This window comes from Spinacia oleracea, chromosome 1, assembly GCF_020520425.1.
Source record: "Spinacia oleracea cultivar Varoflay chromosome 1, BTI_SOV_V1, whole genome shotgun sequence".
Lineage (NCBI taxonomy): Eukaryota > Viridiplantae > Streptophyta > Magnoliopsida > Caryophyllales > Amaranthaceae > Spinacia > Spinacia oleracea.
The window spans coordinates 95767499-95782861 of NC_079487.1; the positions used below are offsets into that span (position 1 = coordinate 95767499).

The window sequence follows — 15363 nt, forward strand, 5'->3', positions numbered from 1 at the left end:
TTTTCGAAGTCAAAACTATGAAGAGGAAAATAGGTTTAACAATGAAATTGTTTATGTGTTGTTGTTCATTTCAGATATTTGAATGATCTATATGTATGTGTTTCTGTGTATGTGTTTGAATGGGATAGAATCTATATTTATGTGTTGTTATTACCACAACTTTGCGATCCTTACTGTCATTCTTCAAGACTTAAAAAGTACTAATAAACCTAATTTGGTACAAATACTGTACCAAATACAGCACACATAACCCAATTTGGTACAAAAATTCCAAAATCTTTAACAAAGATACCCTAATTTGGTACAACAAATGTAACAAATTCAACATGCGTGGGCTGTATTTGAATAACTAGGGTACCAATTTTTAAAAGTCCCTAATCCATACTTAATTTTTAAAAGTCCCTTATTAGTGTGCAGTAATCCATACTTAATTTTGTTGTATTAAATCTATGCCCTTCCATTTTTTTGAACCTGTTTTTGAAAAAATACGTTTAATGTGTAGAACCGACATGTACAAATGAAATACCTAACCCTAACCCTAAACCCTCAAACCCTAAAGTAATTACCTATAACCGATATGTACAAATGACAACGGATCTATATCGATTTTCTTTTGTAAGCAATTCGGTTGGTGATGCGGGAATTCATTTCCGATTGATTGGGAGAATATTTAATAATTCCCAATTCATTTCCGTTTTCGAACAAATTTGTAATGTATCCGATTTTGACAATATATTTCTATTTCTGAATAAATTTCAATTTCCGGAAATATTTCCGAGGACTCCGGCAATATTTCAATTTTCAAAAATATTATCTGATACGTACCATGTTTCCGTTTCCGGCAACATCTACGTCTTTGATAGGATACGATCCATATTTCCGTTTTCTGGAATACAACCGGCCTCTAGCTAGGCATACGGTTCACCAACACTTATTAGACTACTTAACCTTAAATGGATACTTGGGCATTATTTCCTTCACATTGACCCTTAACCCTTAGTAGTTTCGAAGCATTAGGGTGCGTTATGTTCAACTTATTTGACCTGAATTTATCTGAACTTATCTGAACTTACACGTTTCCACACCATTTTCGCACTTTTCTATAAATCATTAATTAAGGTTCAAATAGTAAATAATAAGTAATAATAAATTAATATTATTTAATAATTAATAATTATAAAATAATAAATAAGTCGTTGAATATTGAATAAATAAGTCGTGCAAATAGTAAGCGTAAAGAACATTAAGGAATGTAGGTAGTAATAAATAATTATTAATACATAATAAATAATTATGTAGTCAATAATTGTTATTAATTATTAATTATTAAGTATTAATTAGTACTTAATAATCAGTAATTATTAAGTAATTAATAATTACTAATAAATAATTAATACTTATTTATTAATAATTAATAATTAATTGGAACTAATTGGAATTTATCTAAAGTTATTGGAACTTATTGAAACATATTGAAACTTATCTGAATTTATCTGAACGAACTTATTGGACTTGAAACTTATTTTTATAAGGTACCCTTAGTGAATTTATCTATGTACTGTTCTCTATGTCGAACGAACTTATTGGACTTGAAACTTATTTTTATAAGGTACCCTTAGTGAACATCTATGTACTGTTCTCTATGTCCTTTATTGTAATGGTACCTAGCGTTTGTATAGTTTTGTTAGATACTATCGTCATTTGGTACTTATACTTTTATAAATATGATAGATACTGGTGAATTTGGTACGTTAAATTTTACAAATATGTCAAGTTCGTACTTTGTCCTTAAAAAATGATCCAACCATTGGGGCTTAAAATTGTCCTTATAGTGTTTTTTTTTATGGGCGGGATATTTGACTAACACTTAAATTTCAAAAAAGTTATTATTCAAAACAAAGACACTTGTCGATTCCACAGTACAAATAACTTAATATTAAACCCATATTTTAATTTAAAAATAAAATTATTATAGGAAAATCCTTTCTCTCTCCTGTCATTTCTACTTGTGTATTTTCTCTCTCCTGAAGTGTCGCAGTTCTTCGACTTCCCCACTCCGACTTGCCTTGTCGACGGCGTTCACCAAATCCACCACCCAGGTATCAAAGTCGAAATTTTCTTTACAATTTCAGTATTTCAATTTGAATCACTACTTGTTCCCAATTCAATTGTTCCCAATTTCCATTTAGGGTTCCCTAAATAGAATTAACAAATCCATATTGAATTTTGTATGAGTTTTTGTCGTTGGTTGTATGGTGATTTGACAGTAGTACATAGTAATTGTAGTAAAGTTTATGAGAAGACCCAATTCAAAAGATGTCGTTTATAAATTAGGGTTCCTAAATTAGGGTTCTTACAAATTGAGTAATGTATGGTTAGTTTTTGCGTTCTTTGTTGGGGAATTGACATCAGTATTGAGTAGTTGTACTCAACTATTTCTAAAGGCCCAGTTGTACATTTCTCGTTTCTAAATTGGGTTTGGTAAAACTGAAGTGCTGTAGTCAAATTGATTACTGTATGGTACTTTTTGTGTCCGTTGTTGGTGATTTGAGATGCATATAAAGTAATTGTAGTTAACCATTTTGCGTAATGTTTGGTTTTTTTGTGTGTTTGTTGTTGGTAATTTGAGATGAGTATAAGTATTTGATTTTGTGTCCCTATTTATTATTTTCACAGTGTCATGAGGAAGGGACTAGTTCATAGTCATACGAAGAGAAAAATGGGGAATAATGTCATTGAATATGAGGGAACTTCAAAGTCCAAATACAAAAAACATAAATCCTTCGAGGACTTTGGGGATGATGAACTGTGTAAGTACTTCACCAGTGACTTGAGTGTACTTCCTATTCATAAACCGCCAACGAAAAAGAGTAGGGCGCTCGTAGATGAAGATTCGTACGAAGACGAAAGTCAAGATGAGGGTGATGAGGACTATGAAGCTGAGGAGACTAACTATGATGAAGTTGAGAATTCTAATGAGGAGTACGATGAAGTGCCAGAGCGAGAGACACATCCAATTAAGAGGGGATACAAACAACAAGTGTCTCGGAAAGTGTTACCCAAGCAAGGTGTAAAAAGGAGACGACTTCCTACCCCAAAGCCACGGCCACAGGTAAAGCAATGCAGCAGGAGTGAGTTATTGTAATTGGTTCCCCTGTTGATTGGTGAATTCTAAATATATTTGTTATTGGTATTCAGGAGCAGCAATACGTTGTGAGAAGAACCAAAGGTCTGTCAGGTCTGTCAAACGGGGAACAAGTTAAGAGGGAAGAGTTATGTGTTGCGACGCAACTACAAAAATGTCGCAACAAGGTTAGTCAGTGAACTTTATCTAAATGATGAAACTGTATTCATTAAAATTCAGTGTCCCATTATTCATTTCTAGTTGTACAGGAATGTTTTTTATATGACCATACGCTTTTCATGTTTACAGCAACCAGCGGTCATTTGCCGTGTTGATGCATTTTCGAAGTTGATCAAAAGGTTTGATGCTTCTAGAATTGAAGTTGTTAAACAAATGGGTTTTGGTGGGATGCTAATGTTGAAGTTGACCCAACTCTCGCGACAGTTCTGCTATTGGTTAATGACTAGGGTGGATGGAGTTGCCCAGACCTTGGTTGCAGGTGATGGCAGAGTCTTACCGTTGTCTCCAACACAATGGAAATGCATATTTGATCTCCCAATGGGAGGTAAGACGGTTCCCTTCGACGTGGTTGATAGTCCGGCGTTGGTTGTTAAGGCTGCGAAGGTGGCTCGGAAATTCACAATGGTGAATGGGGAGGGAAAGGAAATGGTTTCTTTACGTTCAGTCATCGATGCGTTAGTCGAAGAGGATGAAGATGGCAACGTCACCCAGCTAGAAACCGAATCGGCCCGTAGCAAATTCCGTACTGCTTTCTTGATGGCGCTCTTGGGTCTGGTCATATGTCCTTCGACTGATGGATCATATATGTCTAAGCCCTTGATGCAAGCGTGTACTGTGGCAGACATGTCAATTGAATATGATTGGTGTACGTTTGCCCATGAGTGGCTTATGACTAAGTCTTCTGAGTTTGCTGAGAAGTTTGACAAAGCTGGGTTCGTGGCGGGATGTGGTGGTTGTACCCTGTTCCTCTTGGTACTTTTCCAAACCTTTTTTCCCCATAGTGAATGTTACTTTTCGTATTATTTAAATAATTTTTGATTAAACATTTGGTGAACAGATATTCTACCTAGATCATTTGAACAGGCCTCCTCTGTCGTGGAACGAGTTTCCAAGGATAGGAGTTTGGACAACTGAGCATGTCTTCCTGGCTAGGGATTTGGACAAGAAGGAAAGTGACGACTACGGAAAGCTATCAGTAAGTTGATCCTTTTACAATGAATCACAACACAACATTAAAATCATGTGTAGCAAACTTATTCTGGTTATTGGTTATTATTTATGGAAATGTTTAATGTTTATTGTGGCAGTCACTGGACATTGCATATGGGGAACCACATCCCCGACTCGCCAGAGACAAAATTACACCCATCTCGCAGGAAGATGAGGATTGCGAGGATACAAGGCTAGTAAATAATGTATGTAATTCATCTACGCATTTATATTTTTACATTGTATAAATCGTTCGAGTATACACACTAAAATTTGGTCATCTTCCATATATGGTACAGATTATGAAGTTGATCACACCTTACCTAGAGAGGCTGGAGGAGAAGATTGATAAGTTGCAAACGGCACGGGACAACACAAGACCCTTTGGCTTTCCCATACATGACCAGTTCCATATCCATTCTCCGGCTCATCATTTTGCTGACGATATACAAGATCTTGATCTTGGTTTGAATCAACCATTCACGTCTCTTGAGCAACTGGGAAGTCCAAGGATAATCAATCCAACCTCACAAAGAACCCAAACAGAGCAACAAGAGATCAACAAGAAGATGGCCGCTGTCGACGATATGTTGCACATTGACAATCACCATCAAGTATCAGTTACTGATGTCATTGGCAAAGTTGCAAATGAATCTCTTCAATCCGTATTAGCACAACGTCATGAAGAGTATCATGCCAATAACGAGAATGATCCTGGGAACAATAAGGAGTTGAATCAGGACGACCCATTGACTAGTAAGGAGTTGAATGAGGATGCGCGTGACAATGATGAGGAGTTGAATGAGGATGCGCGTGACAATGAAGAGGCCGCTGCTGGAGGAGGAGGACCAAGGAGGAGGAGGAGTTTAGGACACCGAACTCATATTCCATCTGCAGCAGTATTATCAGGAGATTTCGTGTCTGGTACAAACCAAAGGGTCACAGGTCCGGTTAATGACATCACTGCGTTCGTTAAGAGATGGAAAGATTTGAGAGACGAGGCTAAGTAAGTTAATCAACTTATAAGAATATGATCCCATTTCATTTAATACCTTAAACTAAAGCAGTTCTGTTTTGCAGTCCAGGACAAGTCATGATTACCTGCGATGGCAGGAGTGCAACCCAAAGAGACTGCTATGGGGTCTTGCATACAAGAGCGAGGGTCAGTGCTGACTATGTAAGGATGGCTTCGGAGATGTATATGAAAAAGTGGGCAATGGATTACGAAGGCAAGAGTCGGAGAATTATGCTTGACCCAACATTTGCGGTAATTACGCCTTGAATTGAATTATTACGCCTTAAATCACATTTTTGATTATTTAAATCACACTTTTAAGTTTGAATTCGTATATCACATTTTTAATTATTAAAATCACATTTTTAAGTTTTAGGTGTTTAGGGTTTACACCAGAATATATTTATTGAACATCATTTTATATTACAGATGAGGGTAATTACGAATAAGGATCCTTTTGAACATCTGGCAAAGAAGCACGGCCAACCTCTTCGTGACATAACTGCATCCCAGATTTGTGTGGTATTTTTCCTAGTTTTAACATTCTCCTTTCACATGTTCTCTGAATAAACAAATAACTAATAATTCCTGTGGTAATATGATGGAATCAGATTTTTGTTCCTGTATTGGACGATGACCATTGGTGGTGTGCTGCATTTGAGTTGAAGGAGAAGACCATATGGTTCATGGATACTGTGTACCCCAACCCCGAAGAGAAGCATAAGTCTATTCTGAAAAATATGGTATGTTTTGCTTCCAAAGTTTTTACGCCGAGAAAAATATGGCATGATTGTCATTTACAAACTACAATTTCTGGGGTTGATGTGAATGCTTTACATCACAGATCCCGGCCATCGACACGATGTTAAATGTCCATGACCCCCAGTGGGAACTAGGCACAATGGGTAGTTGGGGAAGACAACTAGTCGAGCTTATGAACAACACCGACAAGTATGTGAACCAGAGGATTTAAATCATTCTGTGTGTCATTTAAAATTTATTCCCCCGTTTAATCACAACTAGTTTTCTTGCAGTCATAGCTGCGGCGTACTAATGTTGGGATGGATAAAGTCATCGGCCGCTCGTATCGTATCAAGATATGGAATGGTAAGTGGCTTTGTATTTAGCCCTCATATATATTGCTCCTTATTACCATTCATTCATCGTTGTAGGAAAATATTGTTGTGGCTCGAAAAGCGCTACTAATGGAAGACTTTCTCTCGGAATTTAATGAAGCAAAGGATGAAGCATTGTCAGCAATCACCTGTACTTGAAAGGCATCTGATGATTCTCGTAGTAATATTATGTAACTCTTGGAAACTGTTTATTAGCCGGATTATCTAATGTTTAAGATTTGTGTCGGATTTTCTGGTGGTAATGTTTACTGCTGCTTTTGGATAATTCACTTTACTGCTATGCGGATAATTTACTGCTATGCGGATAATTTATATCTAAGGGTCTTGTTAGTTGATTTTGGATTATTATCGTTTACTTAACTCTTTTCTTTGTAAGTGTTTTATTATTTGCCTGGCAACTTTAAAATCTTATTATCACCACCAAAAGTGGGTCAAATGAAAGTCAAGTGTTTTATTATTTGCCTAAGTGGTGGTACCAAATAAGAAGTGTACGAAGTTTGGCAACTTTAAAATCTTATTATCACCACCAAAAGTGTAGCAAATATAATGGGTTTACTTGAAGTCGAAGTTCTTGGTACATCTAATGTACCAAATTCGATGTTCTGGCTACATTTAATGTACCAAATCGAAGTTCTGTTACGACATGAAAACGTACCAAAGTCAAAGTTCTGGTTAAATGCATTGTACCAAACTTGAATTTAGGACTACATGAACTGTACCAAAGCCAAGTTGGCAAATGTCATACTCATACCAAAGTTGACAAATGACATATACCAAAGTTGACAAATGTCGTATACCAAAGTTGACCTGCATTTCACTACCTGTGTGCATTTCACTACTTGTGTTCATTTATCTGATTGATTTCATACATAACTACAAATCAGGGATCTTAATTGGCGCATAAATATCTTATTTCTACCTGGATTCCTTTAAAACAAAAGACCCCTTAGTTCACAGTAGAAATATAAACATACAACATCAAATGTTTGGTCATAAACTAACTTCCACACAAACTTCCAAACTAACTTCCAAACTAAGTACCAGAATTCAAATGCAACATAGTTGCCGAAATACATCCAAAATACATCCAAATTACATCCAAAAACTTAAGTTCAAGCACGTAAACACGGTCTACACACGGACTTGCCTCCCAGAAATAAGGTCGTACACCTCAGGTCTCCTCACATTCAACTCGCACAAGATGTCATCAACAGCAAGTGATACCCTTGCATCCTCTATTGCACCCTGATGATGATAGCAAATAAATATGATAACATTACTACAGGACTATTGTTTTCAAGAACACACACAACTAAACACATGGAACTAAATGAACGTACCGGTTGGAATGTGGGAGAAATTTTGTTGCGTTGGACTATGTCCTTTATCCATGCTAGCATTACAACACAACTTGACACACTGCATTACAGTGATCAAACCATATAATCCTTATATAAACAAACCAACTTATATTTACGCGAAGCGATTGCGTATATTTACGCGAAGCGATTGCGTTGGGTTACTTACTCATCGCTTGGTGGGACAGAAACAAGGTCAACCCCCCATCCACTCAGTCCATCCTTTACCCATGACTCGTCTTTAGAGTAAAACAGGGTGTCCAAGTACTTGAACTACAAGAATAACAAGTCAATCATATGTATGAAATGTATGCGATAATTATTAAATGTTTTTAGATACAATCATTACCATGTGGCTAATCAGACGACCGTGCTCAGACAAAGGCTCGTCTGATGTAGGATCAAGGACCCAAATCCGCTTATCCTTCATGGATAATGCAACACAATACCAACGTGTGTGCGGTGGAAGTGTGAAGTACATGTGCAACACGGGTACTACAACCTGGCATGAATTGCAAAATAGATACGATAAGTTAAATGGTAAATTAAAAATTTACCAATAATTATCACAAATGTATTTAATTTAGAATGTGATGTTATCTCACATACCACAAACATTTCCCGAATGACGAGGTTTTCAAAGGGGGCACCGAATGGGGCTACAAGAGACTGAGGGGGTTCGTTTGTTTGTACCTTAACCTGCCACAATTAGAAGGTGTACTAATTACCTCAAGATACGTTTACAAAAAAATTATCAGATCATGATAACATAGATGAGAAATACGTCTGAAAACTAACCCCGAAACCAGGTTCAAGCATTACACTTCGTCCTCTACCGGCACCCAATTCTGCCTTCCACCTGCTAGTATACATCTTACTAGCCACTTTGACGTATTCTATCCCCGCATACTCATCCATTGCTACCATTCGATACATCTGATATTTGCTTAGACATAAACCATCGAACTCAATCAACTCTGGTCCTTCATCCCTGCATATATTGATCAATTGAAGGATAATCAACTGTCGTATTCCAAGTTAAAACTTGTAAACATTAACAAAATACAAATACATTAATAATCATAATTTACTAAAAAGTTTGACATTTACTTGCTATTTCCCTGGCACTCCTTGATGAAAGCAACCAATTCCTTCTCCATATCAGTACGACTCTTCCGGGAGCTCCTAAGAGGTGAAACTCCCTTTAAAATTTCAGTGGTGATTACCTGTGCAATTTGGATATGTATATAACCCAACATTAAAATTATCTAAGATAAGTATATCTTGGATTGTTCATTCACAGTAGTGTAAGAAAATGTACCGGCTTCTGAGCATGAGATTGTACTTCAGTCTGTAGCGTGGTCATAGATTTCGTAGGGACAAAACAATCAGAGGAAGAGGGAGCCATAAATCCAAGAACATCTGAGGTAACCGCAGAAGAAGGACCAGGGGTTATAGGATCACTCACCAAAACTGGAGAGACTGAAGTGGAAGGAGGAGGGAACCCAAAGCCTCGGGTGCCAATACCCCGAGCTGAACCAAAGGCCGGTGCAAAACCCACCGGCGACGGAACTCCAAACTGCTGTGCAGTGGCCGTAGGAATTGTGGTCGGCCTCATTGTCTGCGTACCTCCGAGAGCAGGGCAAACAGCCACACCACCCACACTACCACCACTTGTACCTCCACTTTGAGTGTCCTTCAACCCACTATCTTGTTCCCTCACCCCTACTATTCTTGACAAATCAAGTTTCATACTTCTTAAAACCTCTCCTTGGTTGTGCATTTGCTCCTCGATTCTCTCAAATCGGCTTGTTAAAACATTCAGAACCTATATACAAATTTCAATCACACAATCAGAATATCTAGTGCGCGCGCGGGACAGAAGCCAGAAACTTATAAACTAATCAACTAATAATCTAATTAAACCAAATTGGATTAGAAACAATAGATTAAACCTCTTTTGCAATGTAGGAACCCCGCATATCTCTTGGCAATCGAGGATGGTGTCTCTCGCCGTAAGCAACATCAACAGACTGGTTGTGGAACATCAAAATAAAACATCAGTCCATATATGAATGAATCATTATACTGCTGAATCACTACTAACACAACAGAAATTTTTGGTATTCCATCTCACCTGAGTTCTTCCATAGTCACCTCCAGCTTTCTTGTCTGCCTCTATCAGGGCATCCACATCAGATTGGGACCACACAGCCACCCTCGGCATAACACACCATTGCCTAGGAACAACATTCAGGTGGTCCAGGTAGAACACCTACAACATTAACCAACTTGCTTCAGAATCAAATAAGAGCTTTGCAAAATTATACACAATAAATAAAAATATTTTCAGTTATACCAACCGTCAAAAATAGGCTGCAGCCCCCCAATCCAGAAACAACTCCATGCTGATCAAACTGATGTGCAAACATTTTGCACCATATCTTTAGCCACTCTAAACAGAACGTGCACAAATCATATGAATTTGACTCCGGTGCTACCGATGCGGCAGGTAACAACCTTCCCGCCAAGGTAAACCCGTCTGTGCTTGGGCACAACACCAGCTCCAGTATAACAATCATAAAGGCTATTCTAAATTCAAATTCCTCCTCTCTTGTTACAATTGGGACAATAGTAGCCACCGCCTTACCCTGTCCATCCCTCATCCCAACTGCAAATTCCCAAGCTTTCTGAACAGAAACCCCACCACTATCCCCATACATCTGAACAATATGGTCTGCTATATTCCTATGGCGTGTGTCTAGGTTTCCATTAAGAGATGGTACAGGCTGAGTACCCATAGGCAGCCCCAAAACACAGTTAAATTGGATGGGATCCAGGCTGAATTCCATATCGCCCCCACCATAAAACACCCCATTAGCACCATCTACCCTGGTCACTAACCAGTAGGCAAATTCTGGGGACATGTTGCGCAGTTTCACGGTGAGGAGGGCTCCAAACCCCATTTTTCTAACTAAATCCCTTCGACTGTCATCCAACAGTGACACCAACTTTGAAAACACCTCAATCCTATCATTCTCATGTATGCCTTTCCTCAGCCTGGTGGACACAACAGTCTCCGATTTCTTCACCTGAGCACCTACACTCAACTAAGATGCATACAACAATGCCCACTAAATCAAAACCATGTAAGAATTGATCATAAACATTTGTTCTGATTAATTTTCAATCACAAAATAGATATCCATGAAATAGGTAGTTAACCATTCAACAAACCATCGGTCTAATAGTAGTGGTTAAGTTATGAATACTAACGACGTCCTCGTCATCGTTGCTCTCTGTACGTGGCTCCTCCTCTCCACTAGTCTCCGCATCATAGACTTTTCTCTTCTTTCCACTGGAAGAACCTTCCACTGCCTTTAGTCCACATGCAGTTGTTCTCTACGCACACAACACAACAAGTTTACTTATGTCTGAATATTAAAAATAGAATTGGATTAGAATTGGATTCTTCTATTTAATACAATAGCATTCTTGTACTAATTACTGTTCGTGCTCCTGCCCTTGTAGACACGCCTTTTCCCTTAACAACGTCTTCCTCTGTTTTTTTCTCCTTTGGAAGTGGAGCATTACGTTTACCCATTTTCCTAAAAAATTATAAAACTTAATGACTACAATAACAACGTAAACTAAACACAAGAAATTCACAACATTCCAAAACTTCACACTGCAATTACTTTTAAAATGCACACATATAAACATCCACACATAATTAGACCAGTAATTAGACCCAGTTTGGTACAAATCTACCAATCCAAATCTCATTTGCGATACCAAACTGTCAAACACTTTCAGTACCATTTTAGGATCAATATAAAATTATGATCCTTTTTAAAAATAATTCTATATTTTAAGTACTATTCTCCATATTATCAACACTATTTTTAACAAATTTCCAAAATTTAGGCGACATCAAATATACCAAATTTGTTCAAATATCAAAACCCAGTTACAAAACAACCATTATTCATACTCCTAATTCCACCAACAGCCTACAAAACCCTAAACAAATATTAAAAAACGATTATTAATAAACGAACTAAAACATGCAGCAATTAAACCAGAAACCCTAACTAACTGAAAGCCAGAAATTCTTAAAATTAGACGACTTTAACAATTAGGATTACAATCCTAAACCCTCCAATAAGCCTAAATACATTAACTTTTTAAATTTTCGATTTGGGTTTTAGGGTTTTACCTCTTGATGACAAATAATTCTTCCTCCAGCGCAATTGCTTTTCACGAATTCACCAAATTAACGAACAATCCTAGCTCGTCTTGAAAATGGAGGTGTGAATTTTTTGCCCAAAATTCCCGAAATCTGAATTTCTTGCTCGTCTTGACTGCAGGAGGAGCACGAGGAAGAAGGACTGCTTTGAAGGAGGAGAGAGAATAACAAGGAGGAGAGAGACAATGTGAGTATTAAATACCTCAAATTCAAAATTTTTGAAATCTGAAATTTTTGCCAGCAATGAATAACGGAGTCCGTTATTTCCAAGTAGGCCTCTCTCTTTTTACGGTGAAAATACCATAATGCCCCCACTTGTGTCCAGATTGGACACAAGCCATTATGGAGCAAGACTTCCTCCAGTCAATGTTGCCAAAATGTCTATCAACTCTGGAAGAAAATCCTCAATTGCCCTTGCCCCTGTTACTCCAGAAAAAGAAATGCCCGCATCTCTTCAATTTATATAATTAGATGTTGGTTTAGGGAGTGGAGCGTCAACAACCACCCTATCTTTTTACCAACCTTGTATATGAAAATTATTAGATACACCAGGATACACCGTGCACCCAAGGATATATTTATGTGCATTGGTGGTCTCCACCACATTTTCTCCTCACATATAAGGAGAAAATGTGAGAAGGTGCACCATACACCCGGATACATATTATATGTTATACTCCCTCCGTCTCTTTTTGTTTTTTACGTTTGGTATTTTGCACGCGTTTTAACGACTAATTAATGTGCATTGAGATTATTCTTAGTTTTTATGTAAACGAGGAAAATTACGTTTATTTATAATGTTTTCACTCTTATCAAAATTCTGATATTGGGAAAATGAGAAAAAAGTTAATGTCATAATGGAAAAGTGTGAGAGATTAAATGATCCAATGGATTTAATTGGTTAAAATAATAATTATACACAAATTTTGATAGAATATTAAATCATTTATATGATAATATAAAAGGAAATGTAAAGAACATTTTGAAACACCCAAAAAAGAAAACGTAAAAAATAAAAAGAGACAGATAGAGTACCTTATATAGCATCACTATCAATACCTTGGAACTTCATATGAACATTTTATTCCACACACCATAGTTAGTGAATTTCCTTTTTGGGTGTATTTTCCCATTGGGTGATAAATGAGTGCGATCACAGAACACGAGTTTGCAAAGCTAATCTTAATTTAATCTTAAACATAGTCCACTTAATTAACATAAAGTTTCCTTACTTTAAAAATTGATTTCCTAATTAGGATGTAACGTTGCCAATTCCTTAACCACGCAAAAAATTAACATTTAATATAGAAAATAATATATCTTGAGACTGGGAAGAAACAAGTTGTATTAACAATAATGAAATTAATGTCCCACCATCTAATTATCTAATAATGAATCTTTCTAGAGTACTTGAAATGTATTAATGACGTGGCAATGGTTGGGTGTTATTCGATGCCCAATCCAATGGAAATCTAATGTCCTATCCTTAAAGTAAGGCAATTTTGAGAATTTGGGATATGGCAATTTTCTTTCTCCTAGACAAAAAATCTTTAGTCAAAATCTATGATGAATGAATATTGCGGAGCATTTCTATTTATTGTCCTTGGTCGTTTAAAGGGATTAATGTTTCAATATATACCGGACATCAATAATTATAAACCACAACTTTTATGTAAGGTTGTTTTATCAAAAAGATCACCTTGATTACTGTTATTGGTTAACAAATTAGTTATGATGTGTAACTAATTAGTTACATTGCTTAACTAATTAATTTTAGTGATTAACTAATTAGTTTCAATGCTTAATTTATATGAGACCAAGATAACTTTTTATGTAAAACCGCCCTATATAAAAATTTGTAAATTATAAATATAAAGTTTTATTGAGCGAATATTATTATATCCATTTGCCCCAACGAACTCCCAAACAAGGAGCTTAGCCCTAAACCCGATAAGCGAAATCCGGTGTTGGATCATACGAAGGTAGACCACGATTAGTATATATACTCCAGCCTGTTATTATAAAAATAAATAATTGCATTATTTCATGTTAATAGCAACGCAAGAGTGTTGTGGCCTTGTGGGTGCTTAGTCCCTGGGCATTAACATAATAGGGTTTAATAGCAGCCATATATCCATGTTTGAAGCTATCCAACGTTAATTCTAGTATAATATTTAATAATAAATGGTGGCTCATCAATTACGCAATGGACACTGGACAGCCCATGGCACGTGCAAATATAGATAATGGAATTATGGTGTTGGTTCGTCAGTCCGTGCGTCACGTGCGACCAAGTCAACCAAGTGTCCAAAACTAAGTTAGCCCTTTGTGGCTTTCAAAGGATAATTTGTACAATTAGAGTACAGGTACGAGTATTGTAGTACACTATTTTTTCTTCAAAAAATCATAAATAAACCAAAAGAAATTCGTCAAAAATCTAGATTTTTGTTTAAATATTAAGGGAAAAAAATAGCTTATTTGGAGGAAATTTAAGACCTGGGAAACGGCCAATATGTTAGGAACGGCTTCGGATCGGATTCCGATCAATTATTTTGGGTCACTTTTACGGGTTGGGCTCCATTTGGATTTCGCCGTTTCGAGTTTGGTTTGGTTTTTTGATGGCAGGAGTAGGTCGGTTTGGATCAGGACTTCGGGTCAATATCATTTTGGTTCATATAGGATTGGTTTATATATCGGATTAGTTTTTCGGGATAGATCAAGTATTTTGAGTTAGATCGGATATTTCAGTTTTCAAGTTTTGATCAGGTTATTTCACTTTATATTTGGTCTTTAATCATTATCATGTAACATTATTTATTTTTAAAATATAATTAAAGGAATAAGCGTATACGGTCTAGAATTTACTTGTTTATGGTATGAGAATTAACGTAAACTAAGGGTTACATTTTCACATTGTAACAAGTGATAATTTAAACGACTCTGGTCTTACTTCTAGTACGAGACACATACAAATATAATAATACTTCGTAGTGAATAGTGATTGATAAAAATTTGTCATGATTTAGTAAAGAAATTAGTATTTGAGACCAAATGCATGGATTACTTCATTGGCCATATGTTGCGTTGCTGAAGCGGATTCAAAAGTTTTCTAGGACACAGGACATTGGGGCTCGTGTTGCTGCTCATATTTTCACCAGGATAGGTTTTGCTATAGCCAGAGGAGTGGGGGCCCAGATTGTATCTCGGCTGCCCACTAATAATAATAATAATAATAATAATAATAATAATAA

At 36.6% G+C, this 15363-nt stretch overlaps 1 protein-coding gene across 6 annotated transcripts; it reads right to left on the reverse strand.

Annotated features, from left to right (window-relative positions):
• Positions 1 to 7398: 7398 nt before the first annotated feature.
• Positions 7399 to 13272, reverse strand: LOC110781595 (uncharacterized). 6 transcript variants are annotated; one of them, XM_056836776.1, is made up of 16 exons: positions 13148 to 13272; positions 12083 to 12254; positions 11372 to 11471; positions 11101 to 11265; positions 10227 to 10973; positions 10001 to 10138; positions 9819 to 9896; positions 9332 to 9691; positions 9185 to 9214; positions 8974 to 9089; positions 8662 to 8854; positions 8473 to 8562; positions 8213 to 8365; positions 8033 to 8136; positions 7846 to 7924; positions 7399 to 7750 (listed from the first exon to the last, which is right to left on the reverse strand). In XM_056836776.1, exons 3-16 carry the CDS (start codon positions 11465 to 11467, stop codon positions 7637 to 7639), a joined length of 2463 nt encoding a protein of 820 aa, XP_056692754.1. In that variant the 5' UTR covers positions 11468 to 11471; positions 12083 to 12254; positions 13148 to 13272; the 3' UTR covers positions 7399 to 7636. The 6 variants fall into 6 exon arrangements, with proteins under 6 accessions (XP_056692754.1, XP_056692756.1, XP_056692762.1 ...); XM_056836778.1 differs by having other exon boundaries at positions 12083 to 12257; positions 13148 to 13162; XM_056836784.1 differs by lacking the exon at positions 13148 to 13272 and having other exon boundaries at positions 11140 to 11265; positions 12083 to 12517.
• Positions 13273 to 15363: the final 2091 nt, after the last annotated feature.

Excerpts from the sequence above, each read along its gene's own strand:
- LOC110781595 (XM_056836776.1), bottom strand. The coding sequence starts at position 11,467 with ATGGGTAAACGTAATGCTCCACTTCCAAAGGAGAAAAAAACAGAGGAA. Across the intron at positions 10,974-11,100 it reads CCACTACTATTAGACCGATG|TTGAGTGTAGGTGCTCAGGT; the intron begins GTTTGTTGAATG and ends TATGCATCTTAG. Across the intron at positions 8,855-8,973 it reads GAGTGCCAGGGAAATAGCAA|GGATGAAGGACCAGAGTTGA; the intron begins GTAAATGTCAAA and ends CAATATATGCAG.